Raw genomic sequence first — 24,241 nt, 5'->3', positions numbered from 1 at the left:
AGGTAGCAGAAGGAATAGAGGAAGCAGAGGAACAAGGCGCGCGCATGTGCAGTTACAATTGTAGACGACGACGGCGACGGCGACGACGACTGCGTCCACGTCACACGGCACGCGAAAAGGTCAAGAAACTGTGCAGAGAGCATTTGAATAAGCTGGCTGGTGGAGGGGGAGATGAACAGAGAGGAACAGAAGAAGAAGGAAGAACTGTTGCTGGCGAAATCAAATCAAATCCAAATCAAACAAACACAGAAACCGATGGGGTACGAGCAGTGCGAGGGAAAGAGAATGCAAAGGGAAGATTGATCAGGTGATCGGGAAGGGAAGTGCAAACAGTAGAAAGACAGAAGAGCGTAGTGTAGCTGAGCAGGGAGGAGGCCCAGGTGAGTGGAGAGGACAACAAGGTATCGAACAAATTTCCATGCTCTGCTGTGAAATTCCACGATGGAACGACTACGACAACGAAGACGACGACGACGAACAGCATTGACGAAGTTCGATTCCAGGCTTGCCTTTGCCTTCCCTCTCCCGTTCTCAATCTACCTAGGTGATCGCAATTATCTGTCGCGTGGTGCATACAGTGGGCACTCAATGGTAAGGACTACCGCTGCCCTTTGACAGTCCACCAATTGGAATGTGTGCATTTCTGATGCTCATTATTAGCTTTAGGTAATTTTCACTATTCTGGGCTACCACTGTACTGTGGCATGACAGGCGATCGATGGGAATGTGTGTAGATGTGTATGCAAGGCCCAAAAAATAGAAGACGAAGAATACGAGTACTACAAACAAACTTTCCTTCCACTTAAATTGCCCCATGACGGTGCTTGCACGTACTGACAGCTAAAGCTGTCTCTTTTTTTCAACCAAGACTGCCTCTATCTATCTCTTTCTGAGGTCCAGATCAAGTTGGCCTGGCAGTGCATCCATCATCGATGATTCTCATGCGAAAAGGTCAACTCAACCTCAAACAACTTTGGTCTTGGACTTGCTCTTCGACTTTGACTTTGACTTGGTCTTCGAATCGGTCTCCGCGTCACCGTCACCGTCACCGTCATCGTCCCAGAGAATGAGGAGTACCAGTCCCTGGTCTTAGAATTTCAATCATCGGTACGGGGACCAAGTGAAATGTGGCAGCATCTCGGGCATCAGCGTCAGCGTCAGCTTCAGCTTCAGCGGCAGGCTGTTTGTTGCTTCTGTGCGTCTGCGCAACATTGTCCGCTCCACTCTGCTACTCGATCGACTCGGGAACAGCATTTGCCCACTTTGTTCTCAAGTCGCTGAAATTGCAACCGATCACGTTCATTGCATGCATACAAAGCAGCAAAGCAACAACAACAGCAACAGCAACATCCCAGCTGCAGCAGCAACAATCCCAGCAATTGGCCAACTCTGTTGATTTCTCATTCGATCCATTTGAAATTGTTTGATGCCCGTTTGATATGGAGGCCATGTTCGTTGCTGCCTCGTTACCTTCGAGTACTTCAATTTCAATCATATCCAGGTGCTCGCAATTGCTGCACCCGAACGACGTGGTCAAAGGAATCTCTTGCTAGCCCTTTTTTGGGGGCCAACAGAATCGGGGTAATGGATTCAATGCAATGGAGTGTGGGTCAATCAGATAGAGGTGACCAACGACCGACTCCAACACCAACTTTGAAAATAATAGGTACTTTCTGAGACAATTAGAAAATGAAAATATTGATATTTCTATCTAATTTAAGATCTCATCCCGTCTTGTGGCATCCAATCTTAGTCTGGAAGAGGTTCCTGTATCTCCATCATCTAAATGCATATCCTGTACATGCTTTGACATTATGAATCGGCGTTTACTCTCCACTCTGATGATTCCTTCCACAGAAAGCTAAAACATGCATTTGGGGCATGTGCGAAATGAGGGCTAAATGCAGCAGCCACCACAGCAACATCACCAGGGGCGACTACCGGCAAGGTTGGGTGCACGTACAGAGCATAAAATCAATAAGCCAGCACACTCGCCTTCGGCCCGGCTTCGTTTTGGTTTTGGCCCGGCCCGGCCCGGCCCGGTCCGGCTCGGCGTGTTGCACCACTGTCAACAGTCAAGTGGCAGTGCATTAAAATTGTAAACTTGTACAGCAAACAAAAGCCACAAACAGACGGCGCGACGATCCACGGCTGGGTTGGACCTGGTACCTGGCTTGGGGAGGAGCTGCAGCACCAAAAGATGGAGATGGAGGAGCAGCCAAAGCTGCAGGCTTCAGGCAGCAGGCAGCAGGCAGCAGGCACCACTGAGGTGCAAGTCAATGTTGGAATTGTGTGCATTCGGTCGCTCGGTATCCGGCTTATAAGCTCTGGCAATTTCAAATTGTGCGTCACGTACACGCATAATGGGGGGGAAAAAAAAGTAATGAAAACATATGAACAGAGGCGCAGGGCGGGACCCGGTATGCTCGTAGGGCAGGAGCCAGAGATGGGCTCGATAGAGTTTGACTGGAGCGGAGTGGAGTGGAGTGCAGTGGAGTTCCAGTAGGCACTGGCAATCGCAAATGCACAAAATAATAATTTCGCAATACGCGCAGTTCAATTACAGCAGTACGATTACACTGAACAAAACATATATGAAGATCTCAGCCGAGATTCCATTAAATGTAGAAGAATCCAAACAAATCATAATCTACAACTGGTTTGGTATATGGTTATGGTATCGTTTCTTTCTGTGCAGCAACGAAAACCCCATGGAACTGGGCTCCTGGAGCCAGACTCGGGCTATCATTCTGGCCATTTATTTTAAAATCCATTGCTGTAATATAATTGATACGAGTATGCTCTAAGTAATTGGCGCTGACCACGCGAGCTGCTCTTTTTTTTTTGCTCCGGTTGCTGCTGCAAGTGAGAGATCAAGCAATCGATTTGTATATCAATGCATCCATCGATCGCCACGCTGGCGACACAGAGGACCACCCCGCCTGGGACAGGGCCAGACATTCATCTCGCGCCTAATTGTATGGCCAGAAGGAACATCAGCAACATTGGAGGAGACCAGTGGCAGCAGCAGCAGCAGGCACATCGGTGAAGAACAGCGGCAGCAACATCACTTTTAATGCCTCAACTTGTGTATTTTTGCTAAATTTTGTTTGTAAATCAAACGGCCTATTGCCCAGTCGGCCGATGTCTCTCATGTGGCTGCGGTGTCGCCAACATGCTGCTCGTGTTGCTGTCGCTAACGCTCTGTTCCGTTCTTCTGTTGTTCTGTTTGATGTTGAGAGCTTTACGTTTGATGTCGCCACATTTTGTTGCTGCTGCAGCGAAAGCTACCATTTATAGGCAATTAGGCTTCGATTTGAGTTGCTGCTGCTGTTGCTGCTGCGGGTCCTGCGAGCGCCATTAATGCAGTGTGCAACAAATCATGGCTGCAATTAGTGCGTGTTTATGACTTCCAGCTAGCTGGAGAGGGCGCCATTTCAACGCTCAATGTTCTTTGTACTTTAGCCACTCCTCTGGCCCCGATCAGCCTCTTGTCACGCTGCAGCACAATTTGCATGCAACATCAGCCACATCGGGCCGCAACGCAACCGATGATGGCCAGTGCGTCCCGTTTTGGCCTAGACCAGGGCCAGTGCCAGCGCCAGTGCCTGTCCATCCACTTGGTCCACTCGAGTCCATTCGAGTGGCGTCAATAATAGCCTGTCGTTGGCCATAAACGCCCGCTGGCCATATTGTTTTAGCCGATAGTTCAGCTTGTTCCTCCTCGCTGCCCCTCCTGCTGATGCACTAATTGCACTATATCGATGTGGATGTGTATGTGCATAATGGCATAGATCATGCTAATATAATTACATGCTGGACAGCAGCAACATGGCCAGCTCCAATGCCTCGTCCCATCAAATATGATATGAGGAAGAGATCGCTGGTACACAAGAGCCAGACAGACAGAGATAGAGAGAGAGAGAGATAGAGAAAGATGGGTTGGGGGCATGGATGGTAATTGATCGAAATTAAGCTTTTAAGCAAAAGCTCTTTAGATTTACGACTGCTGACAGCAAAAAGTGTACCTAAATTGTACAAAATGGTACACTCTCTGCTTTGCGATGTATTATCTTGTATAATAAGATACCGATATGGCATACAAAACCTGGAATTGTACAGAATTTTATGGGACAATCATCTAGCAATCATAGCATAAACTTGAGTACTTACTTACCATTAATTTTCAGAAGAATCTTCAATAATGAGATTCTGATTTATAATACTTGAAAAAAGAACCGTCTTGCTTGGGCAACACACGGGATTATATGGAATTCTTGACATCTTTTACCGTCTCCAATCAATTCAATCGATCACTTTCCCAGCCAGCCTCCAAAATTTGTAATAATTTCTATATCAAAAGCGTCATGAGAACCGCACCGATCAGCCGATGAAGCCCCACAGCTCCAGCCTTGATTAGCCAGGCCACAGAGTGGGCTCTGTGCCGTTCCGTTCCGTTCCGTTCCGTGCTGCACAAATGGGGTTCCAGGGCTCTCTGCGGCAGTGCAGTGATATATCAAATGGCTTGACCACAAAGGAGCATTGCAGCTGAAGCTTTATCGCTTCCAGCTAAAGAAATGCAATTTTTGGGCAGCAGCAGCAAAAACAAAAACACAGAAAAAAAATGCTGAAAAAAATGAAGAAACGCGGAGGGGGGAATATTCGCCTATGACGAGGATGACGATGGCCATGCTGCTTAAAATTCCGAAGCAAATTGCGGGCCACAAACCACAATGTTGTTGATGTTGCTGCATGTAGCAGCAGACAGCGCAGACAGCGGACAGGGGGCAACATCAGCTCAATTCAGCGTCATCACAAACATCAATTGACCCTTTGGTGCTTCAGGATCAAGCGTAATAATCGCCAGCATAAAAACGCTTTGCACTTTTGCGCCCCAAACGAACCAAAACGAAGGGGAAGCGGAAGGTAAGAGGGTTACCAGTTCCCAGATTCCAGATTCCAGTACAGCACATGTGCCGCCTTTTATTTATAATCATACGATATGGCACATTTTAGCTTGGATAACAAAAATTGAGAATAGAATTAGACCTCATTCTCGTCTCGAATGGTGACATCTATGATAGAATTGTTGCGCAACGACAAGCTGTTGGCCGTAGCGTTATCCCCAACCAATGCCCCTCCAGCGCGAAAAACTAGGCGGTCCAGGCACAGCCCATGGATGTCGGCATATGCTTTCTTTAACTTTCGCAGCGGCTTTGATTTGAAGTAGTGAAAATCGGTTACGGATTTGCCAGGACAGTGAATTATAATATGAATTCGACTCATTGTATTCGACTATAAGTTTATATAAGTTATCCTTGAGACTGAGCGATAGGTAGCGTCTGGCATACTACGAGTCGAACATAGTACTTGAAACTCGATAAGGGATAGGGCATTGATGTGTTCAATATACCATGCCTGGGGACAGGGCATTGATGGGATTCCTTTCAGTCTCTCACACTCTCTTGTCTTCGCATACCTTTATACCCATCTTGGGGGTATGATAATTAGACACCTCTGTTTGTCCACCTGGTAATACAAGACTGGAGCTACTTACAGGGACTAACAGGACTTAATAGGCCTGCTCTTTTCAGCGAATCTTATAATTTTTATGACACAAATATTTAAATGAATAAAAACATATGTTCTTACTGTCCACAGATCCCCAGAAGCCGCAGAAAAATCACAGTACATCAGAGATTCCTTTCATTCAATAAATATTTATCCCAAATTTATAAATATTTGTATTTACATAGGTATATTCATGATGCAATTATACAAGGTGGTCTCGTCGGGAGCCGAAGTTCGTTCGTGTTGTCCCTTATCGTCAGTGCATGCTTGCTGTTGATGATGAAGGTTGTTCACGGACGATTTTTTTGATATATTCTTAACCCTTATGTCCCGACAGCAAAAAAATTACATATTGCATATTATATAAATAGCATATAAGAAAAAATATCACAGAATTATAAGTAATATTTATATATTATGCAAAAGAAAATTTTAATATAACTAAAAATGTTGAAGACAAATTTTTAATGGCTGCATAAAATTTAAATATTAATATATCAGTAAAATCATTTTATTTTATAATTTTAAGCCCCACGGGCCTGTTAAGGGTTAATCAACATCAACATATGCCGTCTCACTCACACTCACTATACTATGTGCCTTTCATTCGCACTTATTGCTAGCATACGTTAAGGGACTGACTTTTGCCGACGAGACCACCTTGTATAATTGCATCATGGGTATATTGTACACCTAGAAGTCCTGCCCTAAATGCAGGGTATTTATAGTCTCGACCCTTTGCAGATCGCTTTCGTTTCGAGTCATTTTTTGTTGTTATTTCTGGGTTTTTATAGCACCCGCCTATGGGGTCAATTGTGCACGCTGTCATGTGTGCCATACCCCATACCCCATACCCCATACCCCATACCCCATACTCCATACCCATAGCCATATCCAATGGACCCATAGTTGGGGCTCCGCGAAACGAGTGCAACACGAACTATTTAATGGACTTGGCATGCACTCTCTGCTCTGCCACGGCCTAGGCCATGGCCACAGCCAGATTCCAGGTCCCAGGTCCCAGGTCCCAGGTCCAGAGGTTCAGGCCCAGCTTCAGTTCCAGCCGCATCAGTTTCATTGCCATGTGAGAAGAAGACATCTGTGGGCCCAGGCTGACGTACAAACGGACAGACATATCCGCGGGTTGGGACCGAGTGTGTCTGTCTGCCTGTGTGATGGTACGTTAATCAGCTTTTGCTGGCAGCCTTTTCATCAAAGAGCGAGCGGCACCCACACGCTGCCGGGCCTGGAGATGGAACCTCTGGAGATGGGGAGTTGGGTAGACGGTGCAGAAAGCAGAACAGATTAAGCATACGACGTGTTTGGCAGTTATCATCGACCCGAAATGCCAGCCGCAAAGAGATGGCAATGATTCCTAACGGAACGTCATGCGTCGTCGACTGTTGCAAGTAGTATAAGAGCCCGAAACATGGACGCCTAGACCATTGGGCCTGCAACCTGGAACTTTGGTAGAGGTCTCCCAGTAATTTATGATTCGCAGCGCACGGCGTGCAAATGATCTATTGCCCATTGCAGTTATCCCAAGAGGCTTGGGCTGGCCTTTGGATCGGATCGGCACTTGTTGCATCAGCAATATAACAGTTAAAAGTGATTTCTTTCGCCTTGGATGTGGCATCTCTCCACTGCCTGGCGCAGCCGCCTCGCCTTCATGCCCGCAGGGCCCTCCTGACAGTTACAAAGTGCGCCCACAAGTTCGCGGTCAGGTTAAATGACCCAAAACCCCAGAACCCCGAAGAAGAACAACACAATGCAGGCAATTCGATGCGATGCGTTGCGCTGCGTTGCGTTGCGTTGCGTTGTCGACGCCATCCATTTTGAGACTCTAAAAATGATTAATGGAGTTTTCGTGTTACAATCGAAGGCATAGCAAACGCGCCTCACCATCAGAGTCATAAATAAACCAAAAAAATGCATCGACTTGGGCATCGGCAGATCAACATCAGCCAGGGAATGGGGCTCTGCTCCAGACCACGACCACGGGTGCTGGCGAATACAGATTCCATTGAGCAGTGTATTTATCATTGGTAAACTGTATTCTTTACATTTACATACAACACTTTTAAAATAACTTTGTCCAATTAAGTTCTTGCACGCCTCTCGTGGGCGTGACACGTGTGGGTTTTATTTGTTGAAAAGAGAAATATGATATTGTATATTTGGAATAGAAATCCATATAAATTTTAATCTAATGTGTCTACTATAAGTTATGCTGATTTCTGTCGCGGATGGGCAGAGCAGAGTCAGAGATATCTACGCCATTCGAGTTGGGATTTGGGCACCTAACGGATGACACTGCTGCAACTACCGTTTCCCTGGCTACTGCTGGGGCTTTCTGGATTCCTGAGCCGTCTCTGCTGTCTCCTCCAGCATGGAGTACTATAAGGACGGCGGATTGTATTGGAAACCCGGATTGTTGAACTTGAAGCGCGCGATCTCGAACTGCAGCGTCTCGTAGTTGATGTCGGCCAGACGCTTCAGCTGGTGGGCTATCTGCTGGCCATCCTGGCTACTAAGGGCGGCGCTCAATGTTGTGGTATCTCTCTCCACCTTTGTACTGAGCTGAGGCGGCACGTCCTGTATGTTTGAGATGCATCTCGGTGCATTCTTGACTGAAAACGGAACGAACACAAGTCAGGGAATCACTTCAGTCAAAGAAACAACGAATATATTTACCATGGTAGATGATCTGATCAGGCCGGGTCTGGGTGCGTAATCGCTTCACGGGCAGTTCGCCATTGATGAGCTTGGTTTCCACGACGGGGCCGGGATTAATGACTGCATGGACGCTGGAATTGCTAGAAGCGGGCGTACGACGGGCGGTCACAAACTCAACGCGATGCGGATCTTCCACGTGCTCAAAGGACGTGTTGTCAACCACGATTGTGCGGTAAGTACCACCCCCCGTATTTACAGCAGTTGTGGCAGCACTCGAACTCTCCATGGCGCCGCTATTGTCGGCCAGATTATCATCGATAATATCTTCCTGTTCGACGTGTTCTTCGAGCATATCATCTACGTCATCTACTTCATCGTTGATTGCCTCCTCGACGGCAGCTTGGAGCTCCTTTTGAAACGCGGCCGATGTGCGCTGTCCAATTTCCTCAATCTCATCATCGCCATCGTCCTTCTCAGACTTAAGATTCAGCAGCGTCTCGCCCGTTGTGCTGGGCACCTTGCCAAACAGATCGAGGGCTCTGTTCTCGAGCGTCGTCATCGAAATGTCCTTCTCGGTGGCCATCAGGCTGCGTCTGTACTTGCACCTTGTGGTGTTCTTCCAATCGTTCAGCCGCTGCAAAAGGCGGGAAGAGTGTTAATGGGGATACTCTAATCTACAAAATAAAACCCCGATTACCTTCCGCCACTCCTCGGCCGTCAGTGTGGGACCCGAACTGCATTTGTTTAGCCTGTCGGAAAGCTCCTTCCATTTTTTTGTCAAATAGTTAAGATCATAATCGCGCGGCACCCGTCCGGTGGCGAAAATGGAGTCGGCCTCCATCATGTCTATGTACATCTGGTACTGTTCAGAGGATGTGCGCTTCTTTCTTCGGTCCATTTTGCCCAACATACACCGTTAACACGCGCCTTGGATATTGTTTTTCTTACGCAAATCGTAATTTTAAAAGCCGACGCCACAAAAATGCGAAGTGTCCACAAACAATTTTAACGCGCTTGGGGTTTTTTAGTGCAATTTCGACGGCCAAGAATAGGGTTGCATTCACAGCGACATCTGGCTGAAACTCATTGAGCGATGTATTGATTCAAACGATAGTTCTATTTTTTTGTTTTTAGTTTATTTAATAAAGATATATCTTTTTAAACTTAACTTAACAGGACCTATATGATTCTATAATATGTTACAAACAATACCGATATGCAATTCCTTGTAATTCGCTTGTTCCATGGCGCTATAGCTCCGGCGGACTGTACTCAAATCCGGGATTGCTGTACTTGAAACAGGCAACCTGGAACTGAAGGCTGGCGTTGTGGATGTCCGCGATTCGTTCCAGCTGATTCTTAATCTCCTGGGCGCTTGTGTCTTGCTGCAGTGAACTCTTGACTAAACCCAGGAAGAAATGGGGGAATTATTAAGTTTAAAGTGTGTAAAGTTTAAGGGGCATGAAACTCACCCTCATAAAGCTGTTCGGGGACCTGCACGCGAACCCGCTTCACGGGAAGTTGTCCATTGATGATCTTGGTGGATGGACGTTCGGTGTACTTCTCTGGAAACTGCACTGTTACCTGCTTAGCTTTGCGCGGGCTAATTCGGATATATTTTGGAGGCGGGCTAGAATCTTCGCGGTAGTCCGCATAGTTATCCACTGGTTCCTCCTGATCGATGTGCTGCTCCTCTAAATACTCGGCACTATCGTCGAAGACCAATGCACCCACGTCCGAAACCTCTTCAAAGATGCTCAGGGCTCTGGTCTCCAGTGGCGAGAGGGATAACTTAGCTCCCGGGGACAACATGATGCGTCTATATTTACACCGTGTCGTGTTTTTCCAATCGTTCAGGCGCTGCAAAAGGCGGGAAGAGTGTTAGTCGTGCCTTTGATACACAAAGTAGAACTCTGATTACCTTTCGCCATTCCTCGGGTTCGAGACAAGGCCCGGTTTTGGATTTGTTTAGCTGATCGCTCAATTCTTTCCATTTCATGATGTCGTCGTAGCGCGTCGGTCTACCGTTTGTCAAAACAGGATTGGACTCCATCATGTTCAGGTAAATCTGGTACTGCTCGTAGGAGGTGCGCTTATTTCGACTGGCCATTGAGCTGTGTACTTTTATATTTTTGTTTTTATATTTTAATTCCAAAATATAAACAAAAATTTACGCCACAGCATACGACGCGAAGATATCGATACTATCGATACTTGTCTCGCATCTTTAATGTCGAAAATATTTATGTTTTTCTATCTCTAAGATAAATACCGAAAATCAAATTTTAGCATAATTTAAAATTTAAGAAATCAAATCAATAATATTCTTTTAATTATGTATCTGAGGTTGATGCTAAAATAATTTAAGATAATGTATTTTAAATGTAAAAAAATCGGTATGATTGAATAGTAGTTTTTGGTATATTTTTAGACCCAGCCCGATGTAGAAATCGTATCTAAATGCCATTTAGAGGCATGTTACAGGTCTTATCGAATAAGAATCTTATTCAAGATCAGAATCGAGCTACAGATCCTTTTTATATCAAAAAAACAATTTGAACAAAAATTAACGAAATACTTTCTGAGAACTTTTCTGGCCGGTTTCGTCAGTAGGTGGCTCTGTTAATAATGACATAGCTGTGTAGTTTGTCATGTAGCAAACTAGTTTCATTTTGTGGAAACTCGGACAAACAAATTTGCTTGTCTTGATTTTAAATATTGAAAATATTAAAGTTTAAGTGCATTTTAAGAACAAATTTCAGTGAAAAGGCCACCATCAAACTTCTGGCTGCCGAAAGCAAAAGTCAGGAGATTGTGGAATACGGCCATTGGCCTGGAAAAGCGAGAAAAAAAAGACGCATGTGAATTTTTACCATGTATTGTGTGCGATAAAACCAGATGATAGGCTGTGTGCAAGCGAGATAGCAAGCGTCGACGGACTGTCAGAGTAGACACAAAACTTAGTGCTGGGCCCGATCCCATTTCCGAATAAAATTATTAACTAGTGCGAGCTCTCACCTTCCGCCCGTCATCCGGAACGAGTCAGCACCTCAAAAGATAACAATTTTGATTGAACGCGCAATATGGCGGAGGTGGTAGAGGAGCTGCCCGCAGCAGCCGCCGCCTCATATGCGGACGATGTCGGTGCTTCTGTTATTGTTGAGCCTGTAATAGGATTGCCCCTCACTGTCAATGGCACGGGCAGAACCCTTCCACCGGCAGCTATGAAATTCGCCGATCTCACAGAGAGTGGCAGCGAAAGTGGCGACGGCGACGGTGAAGGCGAAGGCGATAGCAGTGCCAACGCCAACAGCAACGGCAACGGGGAGCCGGGCACCAGTGCATCGGGCAGTGGCCGGACCTCGCCACCGCCCAACTGTGCCATCTGCCTGTCGCGCTGCAGGCGAAAATGCTTCACCGACTCGTGCATGCATCAGTTTTGCTTCAAGTGCCTCTGCGAATGGAGCAAGGTGAGTAGTGCCGGTAATGGTAGGAGAGGCAAGCGGACGAAATTTGATAAACATTTGATAACAGGTGAAAGCCGAGTGTCCGCTGTGCAAGCAGCCCTTCAAGACGATCATCCACAATGTCCGCACACTGGATGACTTCGACAGCTATCCGGTTCAGAACTCATCACCGCCCATACAAGATCACCATCCAGCGCTGCGCTTTCAAATTGTACGACGTCCCAGGTTCATGCCGCTGGTGCAGAACCGGTCGTCGATGACGAACGACCTGGACGGCGCGGCGGCTGGTGATGGTTCACAGGATGGCCTGCCCACTGCTGAATCGTCGGGTGGCCGCCACTCGTACAATCGCTTCGAACCGTACCGCATGGAGTTGATGAATTTCTATCGTCACGACCAGGATCCCGCCATCTCGGGCAGTTCCCTGAGCCAGCTCTGGCGGCGCTACGTCTATGATCGCAAGCTATATGCTCTGCCAGTCAGTGATAGCCTCACCGGCCACTTCCGCGAGTGGAGTGCTCGTTTCTACAGGTGAGAACCACTGTCTGTTCAGCCTCGTGACAGTGCGGCTAAACTTAGTTTATCCTTGTAGAAACAATCCTGCCCAGATGCACCGCCTGATGCCGTGGATACACCGCGACATTGTGTGCCTGCTGAGAAATGCCGCGCACAGTGTCAGCACCGTGATGCAGTTGATGCAAGACATGCTGCCCTTGACGAACATACTGGGACCCACATTCCGGCGCCGATTGTCACCGTTCTTGGGCGAGCGGACCAGTCACTTCATCCACGAGCTGTTCAACTTCGCCCGCTCCCCATTCGACATGATTGGGTACGATCATGTGGTCCAGTACTCGGCCCGTGTTGCGGAGGAGGTGGAAGTGGATCTGCTAGACATGGTCGAAACGCAGTCGTCCAACGAGAGTGACTTACATTTGGAGGTGGGCGATGGGGAGACTGCGAACGCCGAGTCCTCCAACGACTGGAACGCACCCAACGATCGTCCGTCCACCAGTGTGATTGTGACCAATCCCGGTGCCACACATTCCTTCAGCGTGACAATGAACAGCGATGGCAGCGAGCTACCAGGTGTACGGCGTACCACCACCTCAAACGTCAGCTCCCAGACGGTGGCCATCAACTTGAGCATGCGGCGTCCGGCCAGCGAGTCGGAAGTGATCGAGATCGATGACGGCGATGCCGCTGCCAATGCCGAGGTGGCCGCCATCAACGATGGCAGCAACACAAACAGGCGCCAAGCCGGCGCCAGCATCCCGATTAGTGCCCACATTGAGCTGGAAAGCAGCAGCAACTCCAGCGATGATGATGAGTGTGTCTTTGTGCTGGAACTGAAGCCGCCGCATTTGCGGACCCCCGAGCAGGTGACCCTCGACTCCAACAGCGACTCGGACGTTGTATTTGTGAATGAAGAGAATGAGAGTGCGTCGGCCACCCAGCGTCCGTCAGCCACAGCAACAGCCGTAAATGATGCGGAAGAGAACGAGGCTCAAACGGCCAATCATGGCCTATACATGGGTCCCAGTACAAGCGCTGCCGCCAGCAAAGGCAAAAACTGGAAGCAGTGCTACGACTACGCACGTCGTCAGGATCTTTTACGCATCGCTGGCTCCACACGACCCAAACGCACCAGCAATCCTCCTCGTCTCATTCCCCCAGTTAGCCAAAGCAACAGTTCGAGCAGTAGCAGCAGCAGCTTCTGCAGTAGCACTGCCACACCAATGGGTGCCCACCAGTGGAGCACGAGCAGCGACGACAGCAGTGAAAGCAGTGGCAACAGCGAAATCGTTTTGGCGGAGGCCAAAAGTAGACGCCGCAAAGCCTTGACACGCAAGCGTCCGGCTCCACAGAAGCTCAAGAGAACAACGCGAAAGCGCAGCTGGCGACAAGTGGAGCAGGCGCCGGAACAAAGTCCCCCAAAGGAGGAGGATGAGGAGGAGGAGGAAGAGAAGAAGCAGCCGGTGGCTGAGCCCGAGGCTGAAAGCAGTTCCGATGGTAGTTCAAGCGATGATGAGTCGGGAGGCGACAGTAGCGAAGCGAGTGGTGTGTTGACCAAATAGTAACATTCTTTAGCTCTCATATATATTTATACTTTTAAATCTTTTGCAGAACCCAAAAAAAAGAGTAGCAGTGACGACTCGGACGATGGCAGCCCGGAACTAAATCTTCAGCTAAGCGCCTTGCGGGCCGCTTTGCGTTCGGAGGCAGTGTTGGAGGATCGAAAGCCGCTCGAGCTGGAGCTGCATATGGCGCATGAGGAGGAGCGAGAGCAGGAACAGCAGCCACAGGCGCCACAGGGGATTATGGATCAGCAGTCGGAGGAAACGCAGCCAGAGTGCAGTGCGCCGAAGCGTCGTCGCAGCTGTAGCAACAGTAATCTGTCCAGCCACAGTGCCAGCGTAGCGAGCAGCACCACAGCCAGCTCCAGCTCGGCTCTGAGCTCCTTCAACTGGCAGGCAACGAGCTATGCGAGTGACCCTCTGGTGCGGGGCAGTGGCACCACCGACGTGCACGACATAGCCCACTCACTGATTGAACTGTCCACGCTGACGCATGAAAGAAACGCCGGGGACGGGGCAGACGTGGACGTGGACGTGGACGTGGACGAAGGCGTCAGTGGAGGCTTGTTCAATGATCAGTCGAGTGGAGTCGAGGTGGCGATTAGCTTTATACGCCATGCACTGCCTAACACTGCCAATAGCCTAGAGGACAATGTGCATCTGGGACTGTACTCGGACGTGGACGCAGAACCTTTGGTGGAAGCAGATGCGGATACTGCCACAGCCACCGAAGACCAGGAGGAAGATGAAGACGATGATGATGATGAAAATGAAAATGAAGATGAGGATGAAGACGACGATGATGACGATGATGATACCAACCTACCTATGTATAAGCAAAATTTATTGAAATGTTATGAGAACGACGATGATGATCATGAGGGTAATGATAATGATAACGACAATGAGGAGGACGACGACGATGACGACGACGATGATGATGATGATGATTAGCGAGAGGAGCAGAGCAACGATGCAATGTTCGATGCTGCCTTGACGTTGGCGTCTCTAGCATAAGCTTATTACTCTAAAAACTGTTCTCCTATTTTGAATCGTTAAATATATTGACCTTGTCCGCTATATATTTTAATATATTATTTAAATTGTAATTTAAGCAAATAGTTTTATCCTAGGCCTAAGGTTGCCATGTTAAGTTGTAAATATTAAAACCCCCTCTATACCCCTATTTTCCGTATATGTTTGTATACCTACCTACCTAGCTATGTATAAGCAACATTTGTATAATGTTATCCCACGCCACTAAAGTATCCAGTCCCCAATGGGATCCTCCATCCGATATGTGATCCCTGATCCCGAAGATTGTCCCATACCCAACACAACAACCCTTCCCCGCACATGTTGTACATTTTGTTTTTTAAGAGGATCTTAAAATACCTATATACAATAACTAAAGTTCAAAGTTTGAACCGTAGAACTAACGCCGCTCTGGCACGCAGGCATCTGGCATCATATGGAGACAGTGTTAAATTGTTTTTGGATACAAGCCCCGCCCCTAATGGCGTGGCCGGATATGAAATTTAGTACTCAAAACAACAAAAGAACAAACATTAATTATAATACAAAATCAAATAATAAATGTAAAGATTTATTGTAAAACGATACTTGGTCAGTAAGGCTGTCCTCAGGCACACGCTGCTAATATTAAGCGAAACGACAAAGAGTGCGTGCGAGAGAGACAGAAAATCAGTCTGAGCGTGTCGTCGGGCGCTGCGTAGTCACTGCAAATTTGATCCAGATCAGCAATGGAATTTCAGCAATCTGATAGATATGGTCATTATCTATGATTCTGCGTTTTTAGTTTTCTCGAATCTGCAATATTGTGGATGCAACAGATTTTCGTCCTTTGTGGGGACGGAAGGGGGTGGCGCGAAATTCTGAGATCTAATTTTTATAGTGAGATCTAACAGGAGTGCGGATACTAAATTTGGTTACTCTAGCGTTAATAGTCTCTGAGATTTGTGGATACCCCCAGATTTTCGTCCTTTGCGGGGGCGGAAGGGGGTGTGGCGAATTTTTGAAATATTCTTGTAGCAGTGAAATATCACAGAAGTCTGGATCCAAAACATCGTTGCTCTAGCTCTTATAGTCTTTGAGCACTAGGCGCTAATAGGGACGGACAGACGGACAGGGCTCAATCGACTCGGCTATTGATGCTGATCAAGAATATATATACTTTATGGGGTCGGAAACGATTCCTTCTGGACGTTACACACATCCACTTTCACCACAAATCTAATATACCCCAATACTCATTTTGAGTATCGGGTATAAAAAAACGAACAAAATGAATTTATTTTCCATTTATTCCCATTTTGACGGGTGACGTTTCGAATTAAGTGTCGTTAAAAAGGGTTAAATTACTCACATTTCTTGAACAATGGGTTGTTTGACCAAGGGCCTATAGTTTCTCCAGATTTGCCTGCATTAATGTAAACTAGTCTCCAGCCCGTCAGCGATTTTCCACAGTTTATTTCTGTCCGTATCGGATTAATAATGTAATATATCAATGAATACAAATCAATTTTTTCGAGGCTGTGGTGTTAAGTGATTTTTTTCGGCAGTACAGTTAAACCAGAACGTGGTATTTTGTGTGCACTGTGTACAGGGTTCACTGTTCCTGCTGTATACTTGAAACCGCTAAGATCAGATCCACTATCATATCAGGTACTACATATTCAAAAACAAAAAACTCACTTGAAAGGAGTTACATTTTATTTGTGTACTCATTTTCTTGGAGGATTATTTGACAACCCTGCACCACATCTGGTATTTTCAGTTTGTACACATCTAATGAATTAATAAAGAACAAGCCGTCACAATTTTCTTGTCAAAAAAATAAATCAAGTACTTGCAAAAATTTTTCTGAGCGAAGACTGAAGTAAACTGTTTGTGTGCTGTTTTGCGCTAGATAAATATGTAAATAAATCTTACCCTTCTGTGATTCAGAGTCTTGTGGAACTTAAGCCGAGAAGCGCATTGGAAGCGCAGCTGCAGTTGGCATTATCAGCAGAAAATAGTATTATTTTTTTCACTTCGGATCGAGAATCGACTCAGCAAAGTTCGGTTTAGCAAATAGCAGAATTTCGCCAGGAATATGTCTACGCGTCAAGCGATCTTGTGGCGCGTCTACGTGTATGCCAATTCTTTGTACTCGCTGCCACCACGGCAGACGCCCAGCTTCCGCAAGTGGAGCCCTCGGGTGCTCAGGTAAGTGTCCGCCATGGCGACCAATGACACCCTTCTTGATCAACTTTTGCCAACAGAAATGATCCGTGTGCGATTCACCGCATCATGGAGTGGGCGATCCGCGATACAGCTGTCGTATGCAGGAGCAAGGCGGAGATGGTGAAAGCTTTCGAGGCGTTGTACGGCATGCTGCCGCATGTCAGCATGCAGAGCGCCGAGTTCGAGAACACTTTGCTTACCTTCTTTGGGCCCAAGACAAATCAGTTTATCCACGAGCTGATCAACTTTGCCCGCTCGCCGTACGACCACTTGATCTCCTACGATTTGAACGTGAAGTATCGCGCTGTGCACGATGTGCCGGATGATGGAAATGATGTGGAAATGCCGTGCACCTCGGCGGAGGCTCTTAAAAAGGAACAGGCGGGGGCAGTGCTTCATAGCCTTGTGGAGTTCGCCACCCGCATGAATAACGATGACTACCTTAGCTTCGACGCGGACTTGAATATCGAGGAAGAAGATTGCTTCACCATAGACGCGTTGGGCGTCAGCAGGGCTCAGAGAAGCAGTCCCGCGCTAATAAGCCTTTCGCAAGCGGTGCCTGCGGGATATGCTCAGATGCCCGGATGGCAACAGCTGTCGCCAACACAAGAGGAGCAGCACTCGTACCCTGCTTTGCAGGAGGCCCTATCAAGGAGCGTGTTCGATGTGGGTGGCAATCGTCAGCGGATGCGGTTGCAGCGCTGGCTTCCGGCATTGCTGCCCTCGGGAACGCTCCCAAACTGGATGACAGTTCGCGCTCACCTGGAAGCTCGAAGGACTTTGGCTAATTCTGCTTCTTCTACGGGTTCTATTAGACGCAGGCGCAGACGCGCCCTTAACCGCGACGCAGCTTGGGGCAATTTTTCAGTTCCTAGGACCCGTCGGGACTAACCCGATCTTTGGTTATAATTACATTTCATTATCTCGTTTGCTTCGCAATAGCCCATATACTATAACACACAACGAACTCTACGAATTCCAAATTATTAATACGCACAAAGGGCTCTAGGACCCTTCATCAAAAATTGATAACGCCCATCCGAATGGCAACTGTAACCAAGACGGTATTGGATAACTGAAAACGGATTGGCCATCAATAAAAGGGCGAACCGTAGAAAACGGTGTACCAAATATGCCTCCAACGCATATTTTGTGCTTCGCAACACGGCACGGTCCTTTGTCTTAATTTTTCGAGAATAAAAAGGTAGCTCCTGCCACACTACGCCCCCGCTCCACCTCTATCCCATGTCACACGGCGTCGAGTCCGGGCCCCGGCTGTTTGGCAGCGCATGAAAAATTGAATTACACGCACTTTTGCGCATAAACGAGAGAAGAAATAAACAAAAAAAATTTGAACAAAACAAAAAAAAATTAAGAAGCGATTACCATCGATGTACAAATACCCTTTCAGTTTCGGCAAACACTTAGCTTAATTCAATCTCAATGAAATCTGAAGGTAATCCCCTGCAGGACATTTTGTACAAAATCAGAAATAATTGTAGTTAGACAAACGATTATCTAGAACAGTAGAAATATGAGGGGATTACCTACAGAACACAGTGTACTTACATTTGAAATTTTAAAAATTAAAAGCAGACATGGTAAACGAAGACTGATGCTTGAAAAAGGGCCAAAAACAAGAAGAAATTATTGTAATTTGACAAACTATTGTAAAGAAGTATGAAAATAAAAGCCAAACCAACAAAAAACCAAGGAACTACATTTGTTTGTATTATAATAATCTGCAATCATCAGAATCCTTATTGAAAAGTATGATTTCTTACATTACAAATTTAAGCCATAACATTATATGATACATATGATATGAGCTCTGAAGATCATGCTAGATACTGTTCCAGTCTTACGGTACGTACCTTTTAGGATTAGCACTGCTGCCTCCTGTGCGGAACAAGCTGCTGGGAAAACTTACCATACCCTCTGTGTTGGGTGTAAACTGCTGGCAGCAAAATGTTGAGTGAAAAATGCGGCCGATTTAGGGTTTGGTTAGGTCGGATCGTGCAGCAGGGAGGGGCAGGTGGTACAGCTGCTTGTGGTACCAAATTTACGGCCAGCAAATTGAGTTAAATATTCCTTTTTTTCATTTTTTCTCTTTGGTTTCTGCTCCTTTTGGCAGAAGGTATAATATAATTGTCCTGCCGTACACGGTAATTCAATGCATATTTGATTTTATGATTTCGACGGTACAAAGGAGCATTAATGCATATCGAATGAAGCTAAGAACGTTGAGCGTTCGACATTTCGTGGCTCTGGCAATCAGGATTACGATTCAGGAGCTGGAGCACGGCCGAAGGAAACTTCAGACATTAATGGAGATCCCGCACTGCAGAAGGGACAATACATAGATGAGAGAGACTCCATCATCGCTCACACTATAAGTTGTGGGCAGTTTCCGGCCTTGGCTTTCGACTTATCCCTTCTCTGAAAAGTTATCCTTTAGTCTAAATGTCATTAGGGTTTCGTCGGCTGCATTTGCTTTGCTCGGCTGACAAACTAATTTGCGTAATGTTGACGAAAAACTTTTTATTTGACTTGCTGACTTGAGTCGGCTTGCCTTATCCAATCCCAATCCCAATGCCAGTCCCCTTTCTGATACCAAGCGCAGTTCTACATCTCCATTGCTCCTCCATTTTCTGAGCCACTTGACTGACACCCGGCTAACGGATTCGTAAGTTGCAGCCCAAGAAATATAAGCGAAACGTTTCAAAACTTTTTCCTTCCGTTTGCATTGCATTTTAAGATGTTGCGTCAGAACGAGGTGTGGCCAAGGGGGCGTGCGAGGCAATTGCCAAGTTGTGGCAAGATGGTCAGAGGATGGGGAGGAGGAGAAAGGGATCCAACCAAAAAGTAGTTTCCTTGCCACAATTTAAGTTTGAGTTGAAAATTACGCCGCGCCGCTGACTTGAATTAAACGTTTCAGATATCAAGTCTACGCACCGTTACCTTCGCCGGCGCCCATCATCCTTGGCCTTTATGCGATTTTCATGAAAATGATTCGCGGTCCGCCTAAAATATTCATATATTGGCATGGCGCCTAGCGCCATCCCCCCCTCCACACGGGCCGTCGAATTATCCCGTGTAAATGTTGAGAGTTCCAGCTTGGATTCGTTTCGGGCTTATCTCAAATTATGCGCAAGGCGATGGAAAATTAAAATAATTTCCACATTCGCCGCAGTGAGCAATTAATCAAGGGACGCATCCCCTTTGGATACCGCTGAATGATATGCGGTGCTGGGAGTTATGAGAACGCATTTAACCGAAATGGTTTTTGGCCTGGTCCTGGCCCTGATTTATGTGGGTGACCAGGCGCCGTTCCGTGTGCTCCTGGCCACCTGTCGCCCCCGAGACCCATCATCAGGTCCACTGCCATCTGCCCAGAAAGCCCGGACAATCCCTTCATCCTCCACTGAGCGTCGTATACCTTATCCTTATCCCTTTCGATATCCAGCTGCACAATGTGTCACTTTCGTTTTTATTCCTGCCTTAGATTTCCGCACCCGACACTTTGTCAGTTTCCAGCTCCTTTGGATTCTATCCGCCTTCCGCTTTTAGGTTCCGGCTCTGTTTCTCTGTTTCACTGTTTCTGCTGCTGGTTCTGGTGCTTTCGGCATTTGCCAACTTTAATATGTTGGCACAGCATGGCGGCGCGGCACTCGCCTTGAGTTTCCATTACACTGCAACGGAAGCCGGATGTTGAAATTGTTGAGGTTGCTCCACCATCACGGCAGGGCGTAAGCAGCTTAGCAGCACAGTCCTTCAGCCTGCTGTCGCTGTGGGGGAAATTGCTAGCACAAATGCCATCGCAGTGCGAGACGAGAACGAAGCCTGACGCTAACCCGATACCCAACCGATACGCGCGGTCTCTGTAAATGTTCAATCAAAACTTTGCTCTGCCCCAGAGCAATGGCTCAACTTACGCACAGCACAATTGTCGCGTCTTAAATTTTGTGGGAAACTTTTCGAAACATTCACACATACATACATACCAGATAGATACTAAAGGTACATTTGCTAGTAGATATCTAGAGAGTTCTTTGGTGACTGGTCTGAAATGATAAAAGGCCATAAAATGGTCATGGCATCTAGCAGTGCAAATATATTCACTGACTGCATCTCTGGCATCAAATGGCTTAAATAAATTTGGCAATAAAACGGGCCAGAGGAAAATGACTAATCAAATGTATAACTAGTGGAAACTAACTGCCTGAAACTATAATAGAAAATCCTGCATTGCATCCTCAATGAAAAATTTAACTGCCATTTAAAGTGAACTTATTTATTGCATTTAAAAACTATAATGAAAGATAGCAGGTAGCAGTTTCATATGCATATGGAATGCGCAACTCGAATGAACATTAAACATTATTTATTTAATTGTTGGTTTTATGTTTTATTTAACCAAAAATAATGAGAAACATAGGAGCTTTTCACAAAATTCAGATATAAAATAATGATTAAGAATGGAAAGAAATATAAATTTAATTTTAAATGCAAGTAAACTGTGTGATGTCGCATAAATCGGATATTATTTGATATCATACTTTTCCTTTCCGCCTGTTGCGTGATATTCGATCTTCGTGTTTTCTTTTCCCGACACAGAGCTGACTTTTCACTTTCATTGGGAGGGATGCTGGATGGAGAGTCCCGGAAAATGCGTGTGTCATAAATCTACTCCCGCGCCTTTCGCTTAAAATCAAGCTATTTATCACAAGGCGTCGGCGACGACGACAAGGACAACGACGTCATGCTGCGGTACTGCCAGGATGCCACGATGCCAGAATGCCAGGCTGCCACACTCTTATCACCTCAGAAGTGGAGCGTTTCGAACGCCTCCGGGAAGGCGCATATGTTTCGCAGCCGTTGATGCCTCTCCGCAGGATTTTTTATGGGTCCGCCTGCCAGCCACCCCTGCCAGTCCGACGACTGCCTGCTGAGGTAGAAATTTGTGGAAAACAAACTTTTCTTACTTTTCCCCTACCCTTCCCTGTGTTCTGTTCTGCTCTGTTTTGTGCGTGTGGAGGTGACAAGAATCCGGTAATTTGTGCTTCAAGGTTAAATGTTAATGTCCGCCATTACAGAAACATTTGACGTTTTGTTTCATAAGCGACAACGGGTTATGAGCACGTGCGTCGGCTCCGTTCCAAAAGGCGGGGCGACGTATACGTAATTTTGTATGCTCGTGCTAATTTGACTGGCGCCAGGTAATAAAAGTGACTGCTAGTGGTCCGTCCCAAAGTTAAGGTTGGAGTTAGTTTGCTTAGGTCCGTCCTTGGCTCTTCCCGGCCATCAGTTAAAGGAGGGACCAGGGCATTGTTTGGTCCTGGCGCCTGGTCATTGAACGTAGTTCGCAGTGAGCCCAAAGGGGATTCTGGCCTTGGCAGCCAGGCAACCGACCCTCTTAATGGCGGCTCCAAATGTTGCTAATGTTAATTTAAGAAAATGTTCTACTGTGTGTGTGTTGCTGGGAAACACTTGCGGTGTGGCAGCATTTGTGCATTATTATTTGCGGTCAAGTCTTTTGTGGCCGGGCCTTTTAGAAGTTCGGCAGGCAAGATCCGTTTTGAGCCACAGAAGCAGCAGCAACGGAGAACTAATTAAAGATATATTCATTTAAAAATACTTGTAGCTCTGTAGGATATATCCCACACACACACACATACAGCCACACATTGCTTTGGCTTTGGCTTTGGTTGTGACGTGCATGAGGAGGCAATCAATTAGGGCGGAACGTTTTGGCCAAAAAAGCGTGTTGCCTACTTTGAGGCGGCCGCGTGTTTGCCAGCGCAGCAGCACAATTAATTATGTACATTGGGGGGAGGCCCTGCCCTGCCCTGCCCCTTCTGCCCTGTGCCCGTTGCCTGGATCCCTTTCGTTCTTTCGCCAGTGTTTGCCCCCGTCTGTGTTTGTATTGCAAAAAAGAGGAGGTAGACGCAGAGTCATCCTTGAGCTTAGACGACAGCATATGCTCATGCATGCCTAATTACGATAAATCCTTGCCCCAGACCCAGACAGCGCTCTCGCTTTTACTTTAACGCTCTAGCTTTCCGCTTTCCCCTTCCCCCTTCCCCCTCTTTCTCATTCCTACTACCACTCCTTCTCTGAAGGCCGACTTAGTTCGCGAGAACAAACGCGCCCAAATGAAGTAGCCAACAACAAGAAAAACACTTACGAGGGCCTATCCTTGGTTGTGAGTGTGTGTGCTGGGACGAGAGTGTGTAGACGTTCATAATTATGGCCGTATTTAGAGAAATTGGTTATTATGTGCTTAACGCCATTTGTCAGACGGGCAATAGTTTGTCCTGCCCCCCAATGGTAGTCCTGCCTTTAGAGAGATGTTCCAAAGGAGTTCCCAATGCCAGGAAATACCCGAGGGAACATAGATAAGGCTCATGATGTGATTACCATTAAGCTGTACAACGAAAACCCGTAAAATCAGTTGAGTATATTACATGTTCGTTGGATCTAATGAATATTCATTCAAAATCATTTACCTAGGCACTCCAGGGTAAGTTCAACAGAATACCTTGTACAAATATAATTGTATTCTTGAACATTTAAAATACATAGTTTCAATGGAACCCTCCTTAAAGTCCCGCCTACAGTTTCCATCCTTGACCAACTCTTGTGGCCACCCTCTTAGTTAGTTGTGGCTGTCTAATACTTGAAATTGTTTGCTAATTCGTTATTATTGCCACTTTACCACGTTGCCGAAACTTGTATTCACCATCTGCCCGTATTAGCCTCCGCCTCCGCCTCTCTGCGTGTCCTGGCTCTCCTTTAAGCTGCCTTCGGCAATTAGCCCAGGCGTGGCTGGCAATGCCGAGTGTCTCCTTCTGGAGTGCCTCTCAGGCTTGGTCCGACTCTGAAGTCGGGGCTCTGCCCCTATCTCCATGCATGTCCATCAATAAGAGGTCCTTGAGGCTGTTCGCTCGTTATGCCATCTGTCAATTGGCCCTCCATGAATTGTCATTAATCATGCTTCGGGCTAATGATTCCCTCTCAAATTTGCAATCCACCACTCTCCTAACGGTGCTGGTCTCGTTGGATATTAGACAATTGTCGCATGTGGCAGGCGGTTTCAGGAGTTCTTTGTGGCATCCACTCGATGCATTCCATCGAAAACGCAATTTCATTTCCAATTAGACCTTCGTGCTTTGCCCAAAGAGACCACTGAATGCTGTGAAT

The 24,241-nt window shown here is 46.7% G+C and overlaps 4 protein-coding genes across 5 annotated transcripts; 2 read left to right on the top strand and 2 right to left on the bottom strand.

Moving 5' to 3' along the window:
- Positions 1–7,711: 7,711 nt before the first annotated feature.
- LOC117187953 lies at positions 7,712–9,276 on the bottom strand. The gene is made up of 3 exons (XM_033390955.1): positions 8,945–9,276; positions 8,266–8,881; positions 7,712–8,201 (listed from the first exon to the last, which is right to left on the bottom strand). The coding sequence occupies exons 1-3, from the start codon at positions 9,155–9,157 to the stop codon at positions 7,969–7,971; spliced, it is 1,062 nt and encodes a 353-aa protein (XP_033246846.1). The 5' UTR covers positions 9,158–9,276; the 3' UTR covers positions 7,712–7,968.
- An 88-nt stretch (positions 9,277–9,364) lies between these two features.
- Positions 9,365–10,456, bottom strand: LOC108160424. Its single transcript, XM_017294426.2, has 3 exons — positions 10,169–10,456; positions 9,720–10,107; positions 9,365–9,649 (listed from the first exon to the last, which is right to left on the bottom strand). Exons 1-3 carry the CDS (start codon positions 10,355–10,357, stop codon positions 9,498–9,500), a joined length of 729 nt encoding a protein of 242 aa, XP_017149915.1. The 5' UTR covers positions 10,358–10,456; the 3' UTR covers positions 9,365–9,497.
- Positions 10,457–10,893: 437 nt separating this feature from the next.
- LOC117187952 (E3 ubiquitin-protein ligase Topors) lies at positions 10,894–15,184 on the top strand. Its single transcript, XM_033390954.1, has 4 exons — positions 10,894–11,717; positions 11,782–12,245; positions 12,307–13,775; positions 13,842–15,184. Exons 1-4 carry the CDS (start codon positions 11,331–11,333, stop codon positions 14,744–14,746), a joined length of 3,225 nt encoding a protein of 1,074 aa, XP_033246845.1. The 5' UTR covers positions 10,894–11,330; the 3' UTR covers positions 14,747–15,184.
- Positions 15,185–16,598: 1,414 nt separating this feature from the next.
- On the top strand, positions 16,599–18,259 carry LOC108160141. Of its 2 annotated transcripts, none has more exons than XM_033392245.1 (3): positions 16,599–16,691; positions 16,760–17,020; positions 17,077–18,259. In XM_033392245.1, the coding sequence occupies exons 2-3, from the start codon at positions 16,908–16,910 to the stop codon at positions 17,927–17,929; spliced, it is 966 nt and encodes a 321-aa protein (XP_033248136.1). In that variant the 5' UTR covers positions 16,599–16,691; positions 16,760–16,907; the 3' UTR covers positions 17,930–18,259. The 2 variants fall into 2 exon arrangements, with proteins under 2 accessions (XP_033248136.1, XP_033248137.1); XM_033392246.1 differs by having other exon boundaries at positions 16,614–16,698.
- The last annotated feature ends 5,982 nt before the right edge of the window (positions 18,260–24,241 follow it).

This window comes from Drosophila miranda, chromosome 3, assembly GCF_003369915.1.
Source record: "Drosophila miranda strain MSH22 chromosome 3, D.miranda_PacBio2.1, whole genome shotgun sequence".
Lineage (NCBI taxonomy): Eukaryota > Metazoa > Arthropoda > Insecta > Diptera > Drosophilidae > Drosophila > Drosophila miranda.
Note: the sequence above shows the minus strand (reverse complement) of the source record. Positions and strands in the feature narration are given on the sequence as shown.

Excerpts from the sequence above, each read along its gene's own strand:
- LOC117187953 (XM_033390955.1), bottom strand. The coding sequence starts at position 9,157 with ATGTTGGGCAAAATGGACCGAAGAAAGAAGCGCACATCCTCTGAACAG. Across the intron at positions 8,882-8,944 it reads CGGCCGAGGAGTGGCGGAAG|CGGCTGAACGATTGGAAGAA; the intron begins GTAATCGGGGTT and ends CGCCTTTTGCAG. Across the intron at positions 8,202-8,265 it reads TGATCAGATCATCTACCATG|TCAAGAATGCACCGAGATGC; the intron begins GTAAATATATTC and ends TTCCGTTTTCAG.
- LOC108160424 (XM_017294426.2), bottom strand. The coding sequence starts at position 10,357 with ATGGCCAGTCGAAATAAGCGCACCTCCTACGAGCAGTACCAGATTTAC. Across the intron at positions 10,108-10,168 it reads AACCCGAGGAATGGCGAAAG|CGCCTGAACGATTGGAAAAA; the intron begins GTAATCAGAGTT and ends CGCCTTTTGCAG. Across the intron at positions 9,650-9,719 it reads CCCCGAACAGCTTTATGAGG|TCAAGAGTTCACTGCAGCAA; the intron begins GTGAGTTTCATG and ends TCCTGGGTTTAG.
- LOC117187952 (XM_033390954.1), top strand. The coding sequence starts at position 11,331 with ATGGCGGAGGTGGTAGAGGAGCTGCCCGCAGCAGCCGCCGCCTCATAT. Across the intron at positions 11,718-11,781 it reads GCCTCTGCGAATGGAGCAAG|GTGAAAGCCGAGTGTCCGCT; the intron begins GTGAGTAGTGCC and ends ATTTGATAACAG. Across the intron at positions 13,776-13,841 it reads CGACAGTAGCGAAGCGAGTG|AACCCAAAAAAAAGAGTAGC; the intron begins GTGTGTTGACCA and ends AATCTTTTGCAG.
- LOC108160141 (XM_033392245.1), top strand. The coding sequence starts at position 16,908 with ATGTCTACGCGTCAAGCGATCTTGTGGCGCGTCTACGTGTATGCCAAT. Across the intron at positions 17,021-17,076 it reads TGGAGCCCTCGGGTGCTCAG|AAATGATCCGTGTGCGATTC; the intron begins GTAAGTGTCCGC and ends TTTTGCCAACAG.